The 20,922-nt window shown below is 47.4% G+C and overlaps 1 protein-coding gene across 3 annotated transcripts in view; it reads left to right on the forward strand.

Annotated features, from left to right (window-relative positions):
* Positions 1–20,922, forward strand: part of RNF216 (ring finger protein 216) — a 79,967-nt gene that overhangs the window by 21,222 nt on the left and 37,823 nt on the right. For all 3 annotated transcript variants that reach the window (XM_080619872.1, XM_080619871.1, XM_080619873.1), the window contains 8 exons: positions 2,513–2,615; positions 3,491–3,655; positions 4,987–5,101; positions 5,373–5,512; positions 6,438–6,488; positions 7,452–7,589; positions 8,954–9,102; positions 9,549–9,627. In XM_080619872.1, the coding sequence (XP_080475998.1) occupies positions 2,513–2,615; positions 3,491–3,655; positions 4,987–5,101; positions 5,373–5,512; positions 6,438–6,488; positions 7,452–7,589; positions 8,954–9,102; positions 9,549–9,627 (940 nt within the window). The remainder of the gene's footprint in view (positions 1–2,512; positions 2,616–3,490; positions 3,656–4,986; positions 5,102–5,372; positions 5,513–6,437; positions 6,489–7,451; positions 7,590–8,953; positions 9,103–9,548; positions 9,628–20,922) is intronic.

Raw genomic sequence — 20,922 nt, forward strand, 5'->3', positions numbered from 1 at the left:
CCCATTAACTAGGGCACTAATTAAGCAGCATTTAAGTGCGTGAGGCTTGGAATTAGTTATTGGACCATAAATAAGTAAACTGGCAAGGAAATTAGGATGATCCAATCCATCGGGCGTAGGTTGCCTATTCTGCTGCCTTTGTGCTGTTGTGTCTCCAAAGTAGGGCTTCTTGGCTAGGAAGAAGCTAACTTCTTTCTTGTCTTTCTAAAGTGCTTTCCCTGCAGTGGTGGTGTGGTCAGCAGGAGAGAAACTTTTGGGTGCCCATACCACATAACTTGTGCACCTCAATGTAGATGGTTGTGTGTAGAAGACCAGTAGAGCCATTCCTTGGTGCAGTGGGGATGCTGGAGTTACACATCTGGCTGCAGGACCCTCTCACTTGTCAACTTGTTATTGTGTCCTGGGGGGATTTAGTGAAGCCTGATGGAATTAAGTCACAGTATCAGCTTCTATCAGTCTTAATGTGTTCCTTCCCTTCTGCTCCTGAAACGTCTCCCATTGTGTGCCACAGGCCCAGTGAGATGAAAAGATGCTTACAGGCTTCCCTGTAGGCAATCTACAGTGTCTGCTCGGTGGCGCGTTACCCACTCACTGGATGATAAAGATTTCTTCTCCATATTTTTATCCCTTTAACCAAACCAGCTTTTTGAGTTGCCACCGCATCTTTTGTGTGTGAACAAATGGGTCAAAGCACTGGTCAGCCTCGCTGGCAGGGTCTCTTTGATGCCTGTGGTGTGTCAAGCTGAATCAGGCTTGAAATACAATAAATAAGGGTGGCTGGGTTTGGGCAGGGGTGAGGCTTTTAAGTGGCTCTGTGTCCTGTGGTGCAGATACTAATGAACAGCGCTGCAAGTGTGCGTGCGTTGCGTGCTGGGACCCCCTTCACTAATTGTCAGACAGTGAAGGTTAACATCTCTGGAAATCCCAAGCATCGAGATGGCAACAAGATGTATCCTCACTGAGCCCCAGCTGACACCCTCGTGTTGGAGCTCCTTGAAGTTTCTGTGTTGTTGGATCAAAACAATTATCTTTGACCAAAAGGATGCGGAGGGGGAGAGCTGGGATCTGTTAAGTGCTCAGTGCCAAGGTATTTTGTTGTTTTCCAAGCTGATCATCATAAAAACTTTCAGCTGATGTGGAAGATAAGATGTGGGAGCTGCTCTTAGCAGGGTATCATCCATTCAGCTTTTGTGTGCAGAAGCATTCATGCTCAGTCAAAAGCTTCTGGCTCAACATGTCAATACCTGATTAACCAGAAAGAAGCGCCTCTGCTTTGAATGTGAAAGCAGGGCTAAAGTAATCATGCCTTGATAGTGGGTTAATGCTTCAAACCAGCCCGGATTTCTTAATGAGGGACTGATTTCTGACATCAGGAATGTGAATTAGCTGCAATTATGTCTTTGCTGCAGCCTTGTACTTTCTCATTCAACAAGTTTTACAAATGCTAATGCTTGTCCGAGCTCTTTATAAAGCACATTCTTCTACAGCTGGGGAAACTGAGGAACAGATTCTGTTACTTGACCCAGCCGGCACATCAGTGGGTAGTGATGGTGGAGAATAAGCAGTGAATACTGCTTCAGACAGCCTCCAGCAAGCTTCCCTTTCAAAAAGGCTTCTAAAGTATTTGTGGCTTTCCAGCAATGGGGTATTCTGCTTGTTAGAGTCTTTCCTAAGCCAGAAACTCCATTTACCTGCCAGTTAGGGGTGTCTGTGGTAGGAGCTCAGGTCTGCTGCATTCACAGGCTGGTGTGCAATTGCTTTAGCAAGTTTTAGTGATCGTTTTCTAAATGCTGTTCTCATTAGACCAGTTTCTAGTGGAAATTGGAGAATCTGGTGTGATTTCAAGCTTTTATTACAATGAAACCTGTATTCAGAGTACATATTGTATGGTTACACAGTTTAAACGTATTTCTGTCTCTGCTGTATTTGGAAGTAGATCGAGACTGGAGGCTTTAATTCCAGTTTGAACCCATAACCTTTCCTTGAGGAAGACATCAGCCTTTCCTGGGTTTTGTGAGGGTTTGCATGCTGCTTTTGCCATAGATGCGTTTGCATTAGCTACAGATTTCACTTAATGCTGCTGATGCTGGGACTCTTCTTTCTTGTATGGTCTTCATAATGTGAATTCCAGAGTAGCAGAAAGTTAGTTCACCTTAGCTCTTAGTCCAGGTACCACTTCACATGGATGGGAGCGAGGAAGGAAGCCTGATTGTTCACCTCTGCCATGGAAGAAGATGTAGGTTGGTTAGCAGCTCACTCATACAGGCTTTATGTATATGAATTTAATTGTTGAAAGACAAATCTCTGCTTTCCCTCTGCGGTCATACAGCCAAACATGTATACTTAATTCTCAGGCATTTGCTTGCAGTTTGCCCTAGTCTAGGACCTCCCTTGGCTCTTACAGAGCAGGCTGGGACTTGTCTGCCCAGCCTCATAAGATACTGAAAATCAGACAAGTGAGGAGTGAACCTGAGCTCCCAGGCCCCTCAAGTAACCGTATTTCTCTTTTCAGGCTTTGTAACTTTCTTCTGGAGAATCCAGATTACCCAAAGAAGGAAGGCAGAGTGGTTTTAAATCCCAGCAGCAGCCTGCTTCCCAGCCAAGATGAGACAAAGGCAAGTGAGAGTATCCTCATCTGCAGCATGCCTCTCGTCCAGTCTGTTCAACTTGGGATGTCTGGTTTTATTAGTATATATTTGTAGAGTGCCAGGTTGGGCTTTACTTTCATAGGAGGCCTTTGGGTGCATTTAAGACAATGTTCAATAGTTGCTTGCAAGATGGCTTCTAAGACTCTCCTGGTTTGCTGTTGCATAGCTGCACCAAGGCTGCTCTTTAAGACCTTTTGCCCTGCCTGCCTGTCAGCCACCCCATGTGAAGTGTTCATTTTGATATCTGATACAAGGATTCCATGGTCATTCTGTCACATGAAGTAGACTTGGCCCTTGTGTCTCTCGTGTGTGGCCTCAGGCGTTGCCCTTCAGCCTGCTTCTTGGGTTTTCTATGTATTCATTTGTTTGTAAAGTCCATTTGACAAAACATTCTCCCTGAGCTGCTTTGAGTGTATTGAAATAGCTGTGTGTGGCCTAAGAGAGAAACACTGAATGGGTATTCAACTCTTGCTACTCTTGGAAGCATCTCTCAACCTCAAGCCAATAAAGATGGCTTTATAGTAACCTGAAAGTATCCTCTCTGAGCTGTCTCATGCAGCCATGCACAATGCCTTTAAACTATGTGGTGTCGGTCCTACTAGGAGCAGAGCTGTGGCATGGTGCAGCTCGGGACAGGTTACCCACACAAGTGCATAGACCAATACGCTTCACACCCATGCTGTGCTCCGAGCTGATGCTTAGATAGATGCTCAGAACTGGGTGCTATGTAACCTGAGCTTGGGGTGGTCTTGCAGAACGTCCTGATAACAGGAAGACTGGTTTGTGGTGGTCCTGTGTATATTTACAGCAGCCTTCTTATATGTTTTGCATTCTCTCCCTAGGTGCCTAAAGTGGACTACTTTGACTTCTTCAAGCTTGCCCCACTCGATCAGCGGTGCTTTATTCAGGCAGCTGACCTCCTTATGGCAGACTTCAAAATGCTCAGCAGCCAAGACATTAAGTGGGCACTACGTGAACTGAAGGGACACTATGCAATCACACGAAAGGTTCTCCAGTTCAAGTCTCTTTCCTTGCCTAGGGTTATCCCTCATCTCTGCAGAGCAGTGCTGTGTCTTTTGCCTCACTGTACCATCTGCTAGCGTGTGGTTATGGGCTTTTTAATGCTCTTCCTTTCCTTTTAAGACGTATTAATCCATTTAGAAGAGACTTGCAAAATATATTGGTCAGACAGAATGCTGCAGGAAGGTTTTAGTTCTCTCTGGTAGAACTGGCTGGTTGATGGTAGATGGTGCATTAAACTGAGAAGTGTTCCCATACGTTGCTGCTGAAGTGTCATATAATTGTCAGTAAAACCTAGACTTTTAGCTAAATCTTCAAACATTTAACATTTAACTGCTGCTATTAGTTAACTGACTGCATGGAATTGAAAAGAAGCCCCAGTTTCCCTCTCCTGGTTCTTTTTATGATGACTTGTGGGGTGAGTCCTGTATTAGAATCATAGAATAGTCAGGGTTGGAAAGGACCTTAAGATCATCCAGTTCCAACCCCCCTGCCATGGGCAGGGACATCTCACACTAAACCATGGCACCCAAGGCCTCATCCAACCTGGCCTTGAACACTGCCAGGGATGGAGCATTCACAGCTTCCCTGGGCAACCCATTCCAGTGCCTCAGCACCCTCACAGTAAAGAATTTCTTCCTTATATCCAATCTAAACTTCCCCTGTTTCAGTTTGATCCCATTAGCCCTTGTCCTGTCACTGCAGTCCCTAATGAAGAGTCCCTCCCCAGCATCCTTATAAGCCCCCTTCAGATACTGGAAGGCTGCTCTGAGGTCTGTTCCCTGTAAAAGAGTGTCACTGCAATGAAGCTGCAGAGACACTTGGTTTATGTATCAGCAAACTGAATGTAAATGTGGCTTCAAGCATTTGACTTGGATCTACTCTGATATCCTCCTCTTGCTTGAGCTTCTTTCTGTACTATGCCAGGTCTTAAACAAAAACCCCTTGTCCCTTCACTTGCTTGATTGAGTATTTGAGCTTCCTTTTCTTAACTGAAAAGCAAAACCCAACAACCAAAAAGAAGCCAAACCAGCTCCATTGCATCAAAGGGGACACCAGATGGAGTTGAAATAGCTTTACACAATAGGTGGTGTGAAGTATCATTCAGCTGGTTTGGATTTATGGAATGATTGCTTTATGAGTACATAATGCGACAAGGTGAGCAAAGTAAAGAGCTATATTTGCCTCTGAATGGGGTGTTTGGCTTTCCAGTTTTGGGTCAGCATCATGTGCATGTTTGTACTGCGCTTTGATGTGAAGTCTGTGGTTTTGCTTTCTTCCAGGAGCACAGGATTTAAGTCTGTCTCTTGTTTTCTAGGCCTTTTCAGATGCTATCAAAAAATGGCAGGAGCTGTCTACTGAAACCAGTGGGAAACGGAAAAGGAAGAAAGAGATGAATCAGTATTCATATATAGACTTCAAATTTGAGCAAGGTGAATAGCAAGTTGTATGTGTTGTGCTCTCCACATCATTGTTGTAAGCAGAACTGGCTTGCAGCAGGAAGTGCTGTTCTTGAAAAGGGACGTAGTCCCAAAATAGAGATGCTTCTGTCAATATCTGGCATCAGTTTTGGAGCTATTCCTTAGTACCTCTGCTTGGTACAGTGCTGCTTGAGATGCTGAGTGTGACGTGTGGAGAAAGAAGGATTTAAGCATAGTTCTGGCTGCTCCATCCCATTTCATTGTGCCTTTAACTGTGCTTTAGGGGATGTGAAAATTAAGAAGCGCATGTTCTTCCTGGAGAACAAGAGGCGGCACTGGAGGTCCTATGACAAGTGCTCCCTTCTCCCACTGGTGCTACGGGAGCAGGAGTTCTATGAGCAGAAAGTGAAAGAGATGGCAGAGGTAAGTGGTAGGAGCTGCTTTGATCTCACGGTGCGAACAACTTCAACTGTTATAAAAGTCTTGGCCCTAAATGTGGAAATCTGCCTCTTGGAGCAATTCAGACACTGAGTAACTGACTGCCTTTGCCCTTTTGCTACCTGTTACTTGTATGACTCTTCCCAAATTACTGATTTTTTTTGAAGGAAAAAAGCCAAGCACAGAATTTCCTATTTTCTCAACTATACATCTGCTGCTTTTGCAAACAGTGTTCTGGACTTTTATTGCTATGAAGCAGGAAAAGCTCTGCTAACTAACTCCTCCTCTAATGGGTAGCAGGCTTCTCTGCTGCTTTAGGCCTTGTAACAGCAGCTCAGTGTTGGTGGTGAGTAATGACCAGGCCCAAGGCAGTCTGTCCACTCACTCTGCCTTCCACGGGTTGGCAGTCCTATGTCTCCAGATCATCTTGTTCTGTGTTGAGGGCCATGTGTTTCAAGGCAGAACACTGCAACACCCACTGTTGGGTTGTCTTCTCCTCTAGTCTGAGGAAAGACTGAATTCACAGCTCTGCACCTACAGTCCTTTCTTAAAGATCGTTGTCTTTTAGGCAGATGGATAGTGTCTCCTCTTAATCACAAAGCTAGTGCTCCTTGGGGCTTTCTCTGGAGGGGTCCATTGGGTGAGATCATCTCTGCCCATGGAAACCTGAACCAGCAGCTCTCTGTAATACAGAATTCAGGTCTTTGTTTCTGATCCTTTGCTTCTCCCATCTGTTTTAGGTGAATCATAAATAGCTTAATGAATTGGAAGGATGGGCTGAGTGGTGGTGTAAGCAGACAGGGAGCTTTTTATGGTGGTTTCTAAATCCTGAGATAATGTAAAAGAGTGTAGAGGCTGTAAAATTGCTTTATCTATGCTATAAATACAGGTGCACGTGTCTCTCTTACAGCATGCAGACTTCCTCCTTGCTCTGCAGATGAATGAGGAGCAGTATCAGAAGGTCAGTATCTATAATGTGGTCCGAGTTCAGCATAGATGCTGTTTTACACTAAATCCTTCACAGACTCTTTTGGCTTCTGGAATGGAGCTTTCCTGAAGCTGCATTTGTACTGTGCTGCGTTTGCTGAGCTGGCAGAACCTGCAGTGTGTGTGTTGGCTGGCGTTTAGCACAGGTAGACAAGAGCTGAGTCCAGCAGGACAGTATTGATGCATGTAATGATCTCTAGTAATTCAGTTAGCTGCTGCTTGTATCTTGACTGGCCAGAGCAAACATTGCAATAGAATAGTTACCAGGCTTGCCCTTGGTACCACCATTATGGCTGTTTAAAACAGAGATGCTGCTGTTGGAGCTCTGATTCCAACAGGCTTTCCTCATTTGCAGGAAGGACTCTAAACACCTGAAAATTGGGCCTTTGCTTTGAAGTAAAGAGAGAAAAGTTGAGTAGATTACCTTGTCCTTCTCAGTGCCCATTTCTCTTCAGACTTTGGAGATACTGGACCTTTGAAGATGTGGGCATACTTACTACTTAAGAGGCAAGCTTCTTCACCCCTGTAGTGAAGAGGCCAAGACAAGGTCTCTCCAAGCAGATGGGTAAATGTTCTTTGAGAGGGCTGTAGATCTGAAGCTTGATTTTCCCCATAAGAATGGTGGGAATGCCTCTTCCCTGCAATTGCACCTTCCTGAACCCAAAGTGCTTCTCTGCCTGTAAGCTCAGAACTATTAAACACCATGTCTTCTGTAGCTTTTAAGAACCTCTCAAGCAGAACGTGTAGCTGTTAAGTTACTTGAAACTGAGTTTCTGGTTGTGCTTAGTGAGTTTTGACAACCAAACAGGGTAACTAATGCACATCTGTGGCTCTTTTTAGAATGCATGCTGGCAGTGCTTCTAGCTTGCATGTGTGTGTATATTGCTATAGCTATTGATGTTCTGATGATTATGCCAATACCTCTTTATGGCTGCAGGATGGGCAGATGATAGAGTGCCGCTGTTGTTACGAGGACTTTGCGTTTGAGAAGCTGACTCAGTGTGCAGATGGTCACTTGTTCTGCAAGGAGTGCCTAATTAAATATGCTCAGGAGGCAGTCTTTGGCTCTGGGAAGGTAAGAATTTCCCACCTGGATGAGGGGAAGATGGGTAAAATGCTGCTGGGAAATCACAGTGCTGTTTGGGTAATGTTGTTGCTTAAATTGGATGTAGAATCACAGAATAGTTAGGGTTGGAAAGGACCTTAAGATCATGCAGTTCCAACCCCCCTGCCCTGAACACTGCCAGGGATGGAGCATTCACAACTTCCCTGGGCAACCCATTCCGGTGCCTCAGCACCCTCTCAGTAAAGAATTTCTTCCTTATATCCAATCTAAACTTCCCCTGTTTCAGTTTGAACCCGTTACCCCTTGTCCTGTCACTACAGCCCCTAATGAAGAGTCCCTCCCCAGCATCCTTATAGCCCCCCTTCAGACACTGGAAGGCTGCTATGAGGTCTCCACACCGCCTTCTCTTCTCCAGGCTGAACAGCCCCAACTTTCTCAGCCTGTCTTCATACAGGAGGTGCTTCAGTCCCCTGATCATCCTCATGGCCTCCTCTGGACTTGTTCCAACAGTTCCAAGGAAATACTCAAATGGAATTGTGTCCTGAAATCCAAATCCAGCAAGTCCGTCTCTCCATCAAAGTGGGATCTTTGAATAGGATTTCAATTTTACCAGGCTCCCTCTTCTGTGCTCAATGCTGAGCAACTGGGATTGTTAGGAGAACTTTCCACACTATTCATAGTGACAACAATAGCTTGCATTTGTCTGGGTTTTGTTTTCTTCTTAATAAGCCACTCTCTTTGCACAGAGAACACTCTTATCTGACTTGGCCAGTCTCCTCCTACCTAAGAGTGTTTGTCCTACATAACATCACTGTGTTCCCAACTTAATTTGGGAGTTGGTTCCTCTATGATGCTGTGAACTTTCTTAAGCTCTGGTTTAGCAAGCAATTACCCTGGTATTCAGCTGAGCTATAAACAAGTCATTAACATGCTCCGAGATATGCATGCTCCTTTGCCTTGAGATATGAGGATGAAACTGTGGGATGCATTTGTAGTCTGAGATCTATATAAACTAGCAGCTGTATTTGATATGACCGTAAAGAATGCCACATGCTATTTGTGAGCAGAGTCCTGGTTCTCAGCAGAGACCATACAGTAATAACGGGCTGCTATGTGGTCACAGTGGGCTTTAAGTGAACTGTGATCCCAGCCATCAACACCATCTTCATGCCCAGTGTCTGTCTGAGGCCCGATTTGTTAACTGGTCTTGCTCTTTCCATAAGCAAACCCATTCTCTGGCAGTCATGTGCAAACTTGAGCTCTATTCTCTCTAAGCAAGGCTCTGCACTGGTGTGTCTGAAAATGTTCTGGGTACCAAGTCTTGCTTTTTGCTAGCATCACCCTGAACCTGAGCTCTCTCCTTCCAACCCTAGTCAGAGCTCAGCTGCATGGAAGGCAGTTGCACGTGTTCATTCCCCACCAGTGAGCTGGAGAAGGTGCTTCCAGAGAACATCCTCAACAAATACTATGAGCGGAAGGCTAAGGAGGAGGTGGCTGCTGCCTGTGCAGATGAGCTTGTCAGGTAAGTGTCCAGCAGAGGATACAGACTGCACTTACTGATGTACAGAACTGTCCCCTGAAACCCTAAATGTATGCTCACTGGGAGGTGGGGAGCTTTCAGAGCTGTATTGTACATTCAGGCTTCTGCCTTTCCAAATCTCTCTGTATTCAGGTTGGTCTGCCTTTGACTAGGAGCAGATTAAAATTCAATAGACTCATCTCCCTTAAGACTTGCTTGCCAGCTCTGTGCTGATCCTCTAAATTACATGGTCAAAAGCAGTGCTGAGCATAAAATGTTTTCACTATGAGTGACTGAAGAAATATGAGCAAAAAAGGCAGTAGTCAGCACATCCTGGTGACAGCCATTTGGTTGGCAGCCTTATTAACTACCACAGAACTATGTGAATCCCCTTGCAGCAAAGATACCTTTGGCACTCTGCACTGATGGCATCTTCTTTTGGGCTCTAGGTGTCCATTCTGTAACTTCCCAGCTCTACTGGACCATGATGTGAAGCGGTTCAGCTGCCCCAATCCCCGCTGCAGAAAGGTAACTGGGGGGATACTTGCCATTTGGTCTCTTCTGGAGTGGGCAGTAGAGCTGGGAGGACAACCCATGCTTCCTAGGAGCAGGATGTGGCTGCATGGGGCAGCAGTCAAAATGCTGGATCCTACTGCTGTTCTTTACAAGTGTGTGGCTGGACAGATGGATTTCAGGGCACTGTTGATAAAGACACCAATATTCCTTTCTTAGGAAGATGTTGGCTAAAAAAGCTTATGGATGCCATAAGTTGCTTCCTTGCATGTACAAAAATGTTTTAGGTGAACAGGGAGATGGGTGCTTAAAAGGCATAAAACCAAATTGTAGTCCTTTATGTAATGAAACTTCTGGAAAATGAGCTGAAACAACCTTATGTGCTGCCCTGAAGAGCATGAGCATCTGCATTTTTCCTTTATGCTGTCACCCGAGTACAGATTCAGTTGGAAGTGACAAAGAACTTGTTGGAAGAGCTCACTGAAACTGGAGCCAGTCAAAGGGCAGATCTTCGTGCTTCCCTCTGAATCTGCTAATGGCCATAACGGGAGAATTGTCAGGCCCAACAGGGGGATGGAGCAGGGAAAACTTGCTGCTTCTGCACCATCTGCTCTGGGGGAAAAACAGAAGCAAGGAAATATGTTTCCCAGTCTCCTGAATGTACCCAGAACCCTGCTTACATCTGGTGCCAGTGAGCCAAGGCTGCACCCTATCAGTGTTTAGCACTGAATACAAGGCGTCTTGCACAACTTTAGCCACAGCAAGGAATTCTCATGTGACCCTGAGGGAACTGCCTGTCCCCCAGCAGAGATTGCTGCTCATCACTGCAATTCCTCTCGGGTGCGTTAACCTTGTGCTTGTAGCTGCTGTAGCTTTGTGTTCTTGTATTGACTGTTTGCCTGTAGTGAGGAATTAATAGGAAGTCAAATTCTGTCGGCTGGAGAAGGTGAAGTTGCATTTTGTAGTGAAAAATCGAACTTACTGGAGGGAGAAAGCTGCTTACGACAGATGCACAATTCCATTTGAGATCCCTGATCTCCAAATACACTTTGCTGGTATCTACCTCTAGCATTTGGGAAAGAAACGCGGTTCTGATGGATTCCAAGTGTCAGGAGCGAGGAGGTTTGCCTGGCACTAGGTGGCAATGTTGATTCATGTTTCAATCGTTCTTTTTCCTCGCTATTCTTGCAAGCAAGGAGTTGTTTTCAAGAGGTACACATGTCAGCGTCACAGAACAAAACTCAGCCTTGAAGGACATGAACACTTCCATGTGCAAAAGTTGCTTTTTCCCCCTAAAATGCGTAACGCAGCGCAGTAACTGCGGTGAGAAGGGTCAGGACTGAAACGTCCCTTTCCTTCTGGTTTGCTGTTTCATTTCCTTCCTTGTGTGCTGCCTGTCCCCCCTCCCTGGAGGCTCAGCATTCCAGCGGGCTGGATTTCTGGTTTCCTGGACAGCTCGTGTTGATTCATTAGCTGAAAATCTGCTGAGTAGCTTAGTGCTCTTCTTAGAAATCTTGAATGACTTTAGGATTTGAAGTGGAGGGTGAGGAATTCCGATGGCAGGATGTGGTGTCTCGCAGCATCAGCTGCAGCGGCTCTTTGTATTCCAGCTATCTTTCCTCTGCCCAGAATGAAGAATTTCAGTTAATGCTCTTGCTTGCAGGAAACTCTGGCCCTTCGGGAGGAAAGGGCTAATCTAGGGAGCTCTGCAGAGGTTGGAGAGGATGCATCGGCTTTGCTAGCAGTGCCTCTGATGGCTTCAGTGGTAGTGATGACTGAACCTGGAAGGAGTCCCTCTCTGGTTGGAAGGACTGCACTTGCACAGCTGAACCTAAAGTGAGGGGAAGTGTGGAAAGGGAAAGGTCAAAATGTGCCTCTCCTGAAGCCTCAAGGCTCTTCAAGGGTGGGGAGAGGAGGACCAGATGCTGGACCTGTGCTCTTTCTGTGCTCCATCACCTGCATCTTTTGTCTTGCTTTGAGAATTCATGTTGATACTCTGAGACTTTCCTCTAAATCTTGCAGAGAAGTTGAATCATATTTGGGCCAGCTATGGATGTATTGTGAAATAAGTGATGGGAACCAGCTGGAAGCCTTCATTTTGGCTGTATATATGTATGCTGGGCTCAATAAGAAGAGGAGTTCTAGGTATACCCATGTCACTGCTTATGATCTCACCTGCAGCTCCAGTCGTTTGCACCTTGGAGGGACCAAAATGCAGCTAACTGTAGCCAGAGCAATGGGCAGAGCTGCTGTTTGCCTTCTGTGAGTGAAGGGCTGCACGGGGAGCATGCAGATGAGCCTGCACCATCTGCCAGGGCTCCAGCTGTGTGCTGTGAAGTTTGGCTCCCAGTTAGGTGGCCAGGGCTTGAATCATAATATCACAAACAGCAGGGTAGAGGAAAAGCTTAAATTAGCCAAGGAAAAACACTGCCCAAGCCTCCCTATGGATGTGTTCTCTGTGTTTGCAGGCTGAGCTGGTGCTGGGGCAGAGGCAGGGTTGGCTCAGACCTGAGTTTTGAGGTTTTGCTCCTAAACAGGTTCCTGACCATGCATGGAGCCAGGCTTCCTGGTGATAGGGAGGGTTTGCCAGCCTGGTTGGTCAACCTCCATCTTCCTATGCACAAGGATCCCTGTGTGGAAGCAGCAGTTGAATTTCTCACCTCTCATGATGCGTGTGCCTCCTTCTGGTGCTCTGAGAGAGCAAAGCAAAGCTGGCACTTCTGTTAAAACTAGGAAAGGCACACGTTGTGCAGCTCTGGGAAGCGAGCCTGCACTTTTGCACATTGGAGGAAGTACTGTTTCCCATCAGAAAAGGAAGTCCATCCTTTCAGCTCAACATCCCTCCTCCCAAGACCCCATAGTGTTGGTGAAAACAGGGCTTTTGTTCCCGGGCTGCTTGCTGCTGTCCCCAGCATTGCTGGTGAAGGGAGATGATTTCCCCTCTTTGCAGTCTCAGCACAAAGCACTGCAGGGCTTCCAGCCAGGGAAGAGATGGGGAGGTGAAAGCTGCCGTTGCCATGGAAATGATGCATGCAAGGAGCAGAGCTGTCCCTCCGGTGCCACCCTCATTTCGGAGCCAGGCCACATTGCAGGAACTTGCATTTCCAAGGCTTTTCCTTAAAACTCCTTTGCATAGCATGGGATTTCCATTGTACCGGCCTCTGTGCTGGCTGGATGCAACGAGGTGATGGCGTATGGATGTGTGGTGCTAAATCCCGTTGCCCTCACACTGGGCAGCTGAGAGCATCCCTGAGGTTGTGTGTAGGGACTGGGTTTGCCTGCTGGGCATGTGGAGTGTCCCACTGTTAAGATGGGCATTGATGTGCCCGTGGCAGATGGATGAAATCTCCATTTCTATGTATTTATTACTTTTCAGGTCAGGTTTCTGGCCACAGCCATCCTTGGCTGTGCTTTTAATTTGCAGAACTGAGACTTGGTGTTTTAGGGGGCTTCTTTTTTAAGCTTCTGGAGTATCTTGGGATTGATTTCAAGGTGCTGGCTAAGACCAGATGCACCCAGCTGCTTTCAACCTTCATTTGCTGTTGGAAACCAGACAGGTTGAAGCTTGTACAGAGCTCTGCCTAGCAAACTGTGTCTGAACACGGCTCCTCTTAGCAGGGTGCTAACGCTGCATCCACAGCCTATGGTAATAAGCCTAAGTCGTGTTGTACAGTTTGCAGCAACTTTGATGTGAGTGGCCTTGCTCAAGTAAATCGCATGATTGCAAGGCTTGAAGTTGGAAAAGGAGCTATGGGGTGAACTGCAGTGCCTGTGATCTCTCTGTACCTGGCGTGATAACGGAGCACGCAGCTGCTTGTGCTTCAGAGGCAGGTAATGAGACAGCCCCATAGTCCCATTACAGGTGGTTTATAGGGTGCAAGGGGAGATGTTTGTGTAACCAAGTACTCAGCAGCAGGGGATTTGTTCAGGATGACACAGCCTTCCGAGGATGTCATCCAACACTTGCCATAGGGGCTGTTAGTTGTGTGCTAGAGGCTGGCCTGCGGCTCCCCTGCCCGACTCCAGATGTGCCGTGGTTTTAGGCTTAACCGGTACCAAGATTTGTCACTGGCAGGGTGAGTGTGTAACACGATAGAAACAAATAAATGGCTCTGATTGGAGAAGTCGAGCTGGTCCAAAACGCCTGAGAGTAGGATGAGTGTGTGGAGAATTACTTAAGTCTCCTTGTTTTGCAACATGTTTTCCCAGCTGTTGGAGTCTGCTGTCTCATTCAGCTTCCTGACAGCAGAGCAAACATTCTGAAGGTCCCATGGCCCTCTCTCATTCTCCTTTCAGCCGTTCCTGTTGCTCTGCTCTCTATGCTTTTCCTGGAGCTATTTATTTGGATTTAATTGTTACTTAGAGCTTAATCCTGCAGCTTTAGTGTCGAGCAGAGCCGAAGGTGGCACTTGCTTATGGCAGACCCCTCTCATTTCCTTCTGATGGCAGTGACCTCAAGGCCCAACTCTGGTGCTGAAATCCCCATTGGAATTGTGGCTGTGTGAATGCAGCTTAGCAGAATTTACCGGGATGAGGAAGAAAGGGGAATGTGGTATGGAATCAGTGCGTCTTACTGGGGATGGAGCATTGCACCTGTGTATGCTTCCATCCAGAGGCCTGTCTCCTGCTTGTCCAGGCCAGCGGAGTGGTCTAACCCATCATTTCATGACTCTACCACCTTCCCCTTCAGCACTGCATCCCTAAACCCTCCTGCTCCAGCGCTCTCAGCCTTCTCCTCCAGCTCAGCGCCTGTTGAACCGAGCGGTGCGCATGGGAGCGCGCTCCGCTCTGCTGCTGCCAAACCCACAACAAATGGCAAGTTTCCGTCTGTCATCTCGGCTCCCAGGCTGGGCAGCCCATTTTCATTTTTCTTCCTTAAAAGGCCATTGCATCTCCTCGCCTGCAGCCGTGCTCCGTGCCGCAGGCAGGGCGAGCGGCGACGCTGTCGCGCAGCGCTGCGGATCAACGCGTCTCGCCTCAAAAGGGATCAGCAGGAGGGAGGGACCGAGGCCAAAGGTGGGGTTGAGGTGATTGTAGGCAGCAGATAACACCCCCTGACAAGGTTTTTCTTGCTAAGTCCTAAAGGAAGAGAGATAACAGAAGAGTTCTGGTGCAGCAAAGCCTTAAAAGTCCAGTCCCGTGTAGGAAGGATATGTGTGTGCTAAGCCACATGGTGCGTCCCGTCGAGGGGTGTAGGGTCAAAGTTGGAAGGGGAGTGCTGAAAGTCAGGAGATCTCCTCCTCATCAGCTATATCTTGATGGGGGGAGCTGCAAGGGGAGCAAGGGAAAGCCCCGTGCCAGGGGTTCTCCTTGCTTCCCTAGAGACTGGATGGTGCCTTATCATACCCTTGATCCCTGCTTGTGAGAGAGCACCCAGGAAGGACAGAAAGGGGGAAACAGCTTGTCCCATATCTTGCTTTTAGGTGTATGTTTGGTCTGGGCTAGGAGCAGTACAAGAATTGAGTGGTGCCGGCAGTAGCTTGCTCCTAAATGTCCCTTTCCAGAAAGGAGGCACAATGATCAGCCCCAAATCACTCCTTGCCTTATCTATATACCTGCCACCCTTCCTCAGGACACATAAGAAGGGGCAGTAGGAGCCCCAAGGATACCTCACCTGGAAAAGAGGGCAGGAGTGGACTGGATTTAATTGCTACAGTGGAGTGGAGAGGCTCCATCAGTGGGAGCTCAGGTGGTGCTGCTGCTTTTACAAGGTCAAGTCTATTTATGCAGTGGTATGTGGAAATGCTTCACTTGATAAATGAGTCTGACAGAGGAGGAGAGGGCAAAGCCCAGCCTGGAAATGGACCTGAGGAAAGAGGTCAGGTTAAATGGGGTGTCTGTCTTTTAGAGGGTAAAAAAAGCTGCTGAAAACAAGAGCTCAACCTAGTCCCTTTAAAAATAGACCACGTAAGTCAGTAAGCAACAAAGCTTACTCCTGTGCTTTCTTCCTGCCTTATATAGCAATATTCATTCAGGGGAAAAAAGCAATTCTCTCACTGTTCCCTGACCACTGAATACCTCTGGGTCAGGTCCATAAGAGGCAGCAGCTCTATCTTCCCTCTGTAGTTTTGTCCTTTGCCGAGGAGGGGTCCAGAGGTGACAAGCTGAACACAACTTCACATGGGGATGGAAGCTTCACCCTCAGCAGGCTTGTCTCAACCTCTCTCCCTGGGCACAGCCTGCAACCATTTAGGCAAAGGAGCCACTGGGAGCAGCTGCAAACCTGTAGTGGTCAGTACCAGGACAGTGTCTTTGGGGATAAACTGATGGGCATCACAAGGGGTTGGATAAGAGCAGCCTGGGCCGGTGGTGCCAGGGTTGAAAGGTCTTCGGATGCCCTGAACGTGGCAAAGTGGTCCCGTAGCCACGTTGCTGGGGTTGGAAAGACCCTGGAGCGGAGGCTGAGACTTGCAGCAGGCTGAGATGAGCTTTAAGCTTTGTCTTTTCCTCCTAGATCCCTTTGAAAGAGCAAGGGAGGAGGCGTGTTCTTCCATTTCATGCAGGAAACGAGAGGCAGTAATATAACGTGATGACCCCGACATCAGGGAGAAACCCTGAATCTCTGGATGGACCAGCGTGCTCAGATTGTGTGGTTGGTTTTAAGCAGGGAGGTAGCTTACCCTGGGTCACTTGTCTGCCCTCACAACAGGATGTGATGGCACTGAGCTGCTGTGGGAGCTTGGTGCAGGAACCCTCTGAGCTTAAGGTTAAAAAACCCTGCCCAGTGCTACTTGTATTTGCAGAGCACCAGAGCAGGGTTATCGCTTTGCTGCTGCAGTGGAAATGGAGGTTGGAGAGGATGGAAACAAGGCCGTTCCCAAGCTAAATTAAAAACATTGTTCTGCCCTTACTCAAGAAGCTCTCTCTTCCCTCTCTTTCCTCCCCCTCACATTCCTGGCGTAGTAATCACTGATCTCTAACCTCAGCTTCATCTGCCACAGGCTCACCACTTCAGAAACGCAATTAAACCCCCCCTGGCTCTGCGTACACCTCATCTTGCTGTATCGGTGCTTCCAGGGCCCTTGTCTTTGGAGGGGTCTGAGTCAGCAGCAGAGGTTTTGAGCTGTGTTGTGTCAGGGCAGCTGATGACTCTCCTCTCTGTGCCAGAGCCCTGAGCTGGCCTAACCTGGCATGTGCAATGCGAGGAGGTGTTTTGCTTCTCCTTTCTGTTTGCACATAACCGGATCGGAGCAGATGACACAGTCATCAGACTTCCTGAGCTAATAGGAGGCTGCTGCAGATGATGTCCATTTTGGAGGCTGTCAGTAGAGTTTGTTTCCTAATTTGGTCACAGTGTGCTGAGGACTGCTCTCCTTTTCTTTTCCTCTTTTAAAGCACCCATCCTCTTTATATCATTGTCCTGGAGGGGAAGCTGTTTGTAGCAGAGAACCCCCAGCTCCTCTCGCTTCCTCTCTGCAGAGGAAGTGAGACTTGAAAGGTCTCTTTGAAAAGCAGTGCAGTTCTGAAGCTGATCTTCCCATTCTGATTTCCTCCTTTGCCCCTCTCTCATGAGCTCATCTCAATGAACTTGGCTTTTTATCCCTCTGGGTGGTCACCTGAGCGAGCCCTTTGTGCTGGAGGACTTTGGAGTAGTTCTCTTCAGGGGCAGAGTGAGCTGTGCTGCCGTTAAACAGTAACATTGATAAGGTGATCTATTGGTATATGTATTGCAGGAGTGTGTGATTTCAGCTAATGGAAAAGAGAATGTGTTCGGTTTCAGTTCATACATCATCACTAACCTGGGAGCATGTAGGAAGCTGTAAATGCTATCAGCGGGAGAGAAATAGTATGTCTGGTCAGCTCTGCTAAAAGGCACTTAAAAGTTAGCTCCTGTGTCTTAAAAGTCATGGAATGGTTTGGGTTGGAAGGGACCTTAAAGCTCATCCAGTTCCAACCCCCTACCACAGGCAAGGACACCTTCCACTAAAGCAGCTTGCTCCAACCTGGCCTTGAACACAAACTAGGGATTTCCAATCCCTGGAAGAGATCTGCTTTTCCGTGCTGAACCACAATCAGCCCCAAATAAATCCCCTTCCTGGAGTGCAGGAGGCAGTTTAGCCCTTCCACTGTCAATGTGTGTTTTCATTCAGCGATAGGAACAGCTGAGGAATCAACGCCAAGCCTGTAGACTCCTTTATTACTTCATTTCTCTGCTGGCCTTAGCAGAAGGAAGTGGGGAAAAACATTTCCAGGTGATGCAGTTGAGGATGCAGCTTTATTCTGTGTGATCAGGAGGCTTGTGTGCCTTTTGTGGTGGTGAAGGTACTGCTGTCACAGGAGCTGCTGTCTCTGGCCTTGGAGATGCTGAGTTACCTACGGAAATCCAGCACTGCTTCGGTTTCAGAGTACACATCACAAACAGCTTGAGCAGAGCCTCAGGTTAAGGTGTGCCAGAGTGTACCAGCCTGATTACTGGTATTAAAGGTTTGGCTGTAGATGGGCAGGTATGGGCTGGTCTCTGGAGGGAGGAAACTTCAGTGTGTGTCATGTGTGGATGCCAGGTTACCACTGACCCCTGAAACATGAGTAACAGAGAAATGGGCACATGAAGTGGTGAGGCAGCAGGATGGGGGGGAAAGGGAAGGTGAAACACAAGTTTTCTTCTAATGTAGTCAAAACTATCTCTGTGTGTCATTCTTATTTGCATGTTATCTTCTAATTAGCCCTGACTTGACTCATCCACTACTTCCACCTGAAAGGAACGCTATGTTCTTGAAGCCTATGGTTTCTAATCTCAGTAGGCCAGCATTTCTTCTCCTCCTCCTCCCTCCCCTTCCTGTGTCCCCCAAAAAGCATTCTCTTACTGCTTTTAACCTTCAAACCTCTTTTTCCCCTGCTCTCTCTGTTACTAGTCTTGCATTATTAATGGGCCTGTAGCAGTTCAGCCAGAACTCTGACGTTACCGATTACTACTCGTAGCGGAGGAGCGAGAAGCAAGGTAGAAACTGGGTCAGGAAATGTTGTCATAAAATGGTAGCATCAGAACTGGGGAGCAGAACTCTGTGTGAGCAGGCTTGCATTGGAAATGGCCTCCTTCACCCAGTAGCATACCTGAGTGCATCCACCGTGTGCTGTTTTGCTGCTTGCAGGTGAGAAGATCATCTCACACACAGAAAGGTTAATAACGGACCTGTAATTTCCAGGAGCGGAGGAATGGAGTGATAGGTTGTGTTCTGCCTGGTAGAGCTTTGAGCATCACAGAATTCATGGGCTCTTCATTGCTGGTGCTGGAGTAGGAAGCCCCTTTGCTTGCTGGTGCCAAAAGGCTGAGGAAGCAGAAGTGGCTGCATTTACTTGTGCATTCAGTGAGAGCCTGTCACACTCGATGCGCTCAGATTGCCCTTGGTGGTACCAAGGGCATCCTATAGCAGCAAACAGCTCTCCACACTCCATGTAAGCAAATATGCGGAATCAGAACAAGAATGTTATTTTGGGGATGCAGCAATTAACCTGTGAATCCTGGGCTGCTGTAAACATAAGGAATTGCCTGTTTCTGGTTAATGGAGCTGTGCCTCGTCGCTCAATTGGACACAGCATCCGCCTAGGGATTTGGCATCCCTTGGAGGCCTTGTGTGAACAGTTGTGCTGTCATGTTAGCTTGCTTCTTGAGAGGGGGCAAGTGTGAAAAGGGAAGTGTCATTTACTGTAAAATGTAGCAGCTCCTATGGGAAGTGACAGTTAGAGAAAGTTATATCCTCAAATGCATGCTGTTGTCTTTAAAATAGCTGAAACAGCTAAAATGCATAGGTCAGCGCTAAAGAATACGAACTGGGCCCATGTGTGCTGGCAAAAGACAAGTCTATCTCCCTGAAAGACGCTTTAAAGGACAAACTGACGTCTTGTCTCTCCCAGAGGTGTACATGTGCTTGTTGAGGGAACAAGAGCCTGTCTCTGGCTGGCTCGAGGTGGCAGATTCCTTGGAAGTCTCTTGGAGACAGGGACTATGTTCTTCTTCCCTCTCTGTGTTGCCGCTCCTGGTACCCATGACCACCTGTGTGTGCATCAGCTGAGATTGGGATGAAGATGAGGAAGCATCAAAGCAGTTTGTGCTCTGTCCCTGCTGGGCAGCCACGCATCCGGATGAACCAGTGACGTGCTTCATTTATATTCTGGACCAAGGCTGGAGCAGCGTGACTGCCTCCCAAGTCAGATGGGAACTCACACACAAAGCGAGCTGGAGATTTAGGCTGGGCAGACCTGACAATATCCCCTTTCAAGGATTATCCTTTAAACTGTCCTAGTTGCACACTGCCTTTGGTGCCTGCTGGAGCCTTCTGTAAGCATGAACAGTATTTAAAAGAGAGGCTGGCTGGCTACTGTGCTCCCTGCTCCATGGGCTGTAAAGCCCTATCCTGCTGGAGCTAGCCAGCTTCATTTCTCTTAACTGATCATAAGAAGTGTAAGGCTCTTAAATCCTGGCTCGTGTTTTATCCGTGGCATTGGTGGAGCTGCCTGTTATCTCCAAGTGAGCCCAAAGCAGAGCTTTGCTAGTGCAGCTTAGAGTGTTTGAGGGAGAGCAGACATTGCCGTGAAGTGGGAGCTGATAATAGGCAGTGATTCCTATTTAATAAAGCCATTGTGGAGCTGGAGAGGTCTAAGTTTATGACCCCCGTATTCTTTTTCTTTCTCAAAGGCAAGTACTGATTTGCCATTAAACTCGAGCATTATCAGCAAGGCAAATGCTTTCCCTGTCCAAAATTCCATGTGCCCGTATTTAATTAAAAGGCACCAGGGTTAATGAAGCTTTGAGTGCAGAAAAGCCTCATTCCCTGCATTGAATTTTCTTTAATTGCTCCAGAGATTGCATTTCCCAGCTGTGGCTGTCCCTTAACATGTGAATCAAGGAACTGGAAGGGGACGGTTTGAATTTCTCCTTCAGTGCCAGCTTCTTCCTCTTCTATTGATTTTTCATCTCTGGTTGAAAGAGGGTTAGATGCAAATGCTTCCTCAAGTCAAGGGTTTAGCTTTGTGGTGGAATTGGAGTTGCCAATGCCTTGGACACTGGAAATAAGGTGAAAAACAGGGAGTGTTTGTGCAGATCACATCACTCATCCCTAATGCATCGTAGAAGATGGAGAGCAAATATGAGATTTATTCTTCTCCCACCCCAGTAACTAAACCCCAGTGCTCCTGAACGTGATGGCAGGTAACTGAATTGCATGCTACAGCCCAAATCAAACCAGCTTTCATGAGTGTGCAAGAAAAAGGGTGTTGGGTGCTTTGGGGGGTGGATTTCTCGCTTGTTGACAGGGCATTTGAATAGTGGTTTTAGTGCCTAAGACCTCTGTGAGCAACAAGGTCATTTTGTGG

The sequence above is a fragment of the Psittacula echo genome (assembly GCF_963264785.1).
Source record: "Psittacula echo genome assembly, chromosome: 5".
Classification (NCBI taxonomy): domain Eukaryota; kingdom Metazoa; phylum Chordata; class Aves; order Psittaciformes; family Psittacidae; genus Psittacula; species Psittacula echo.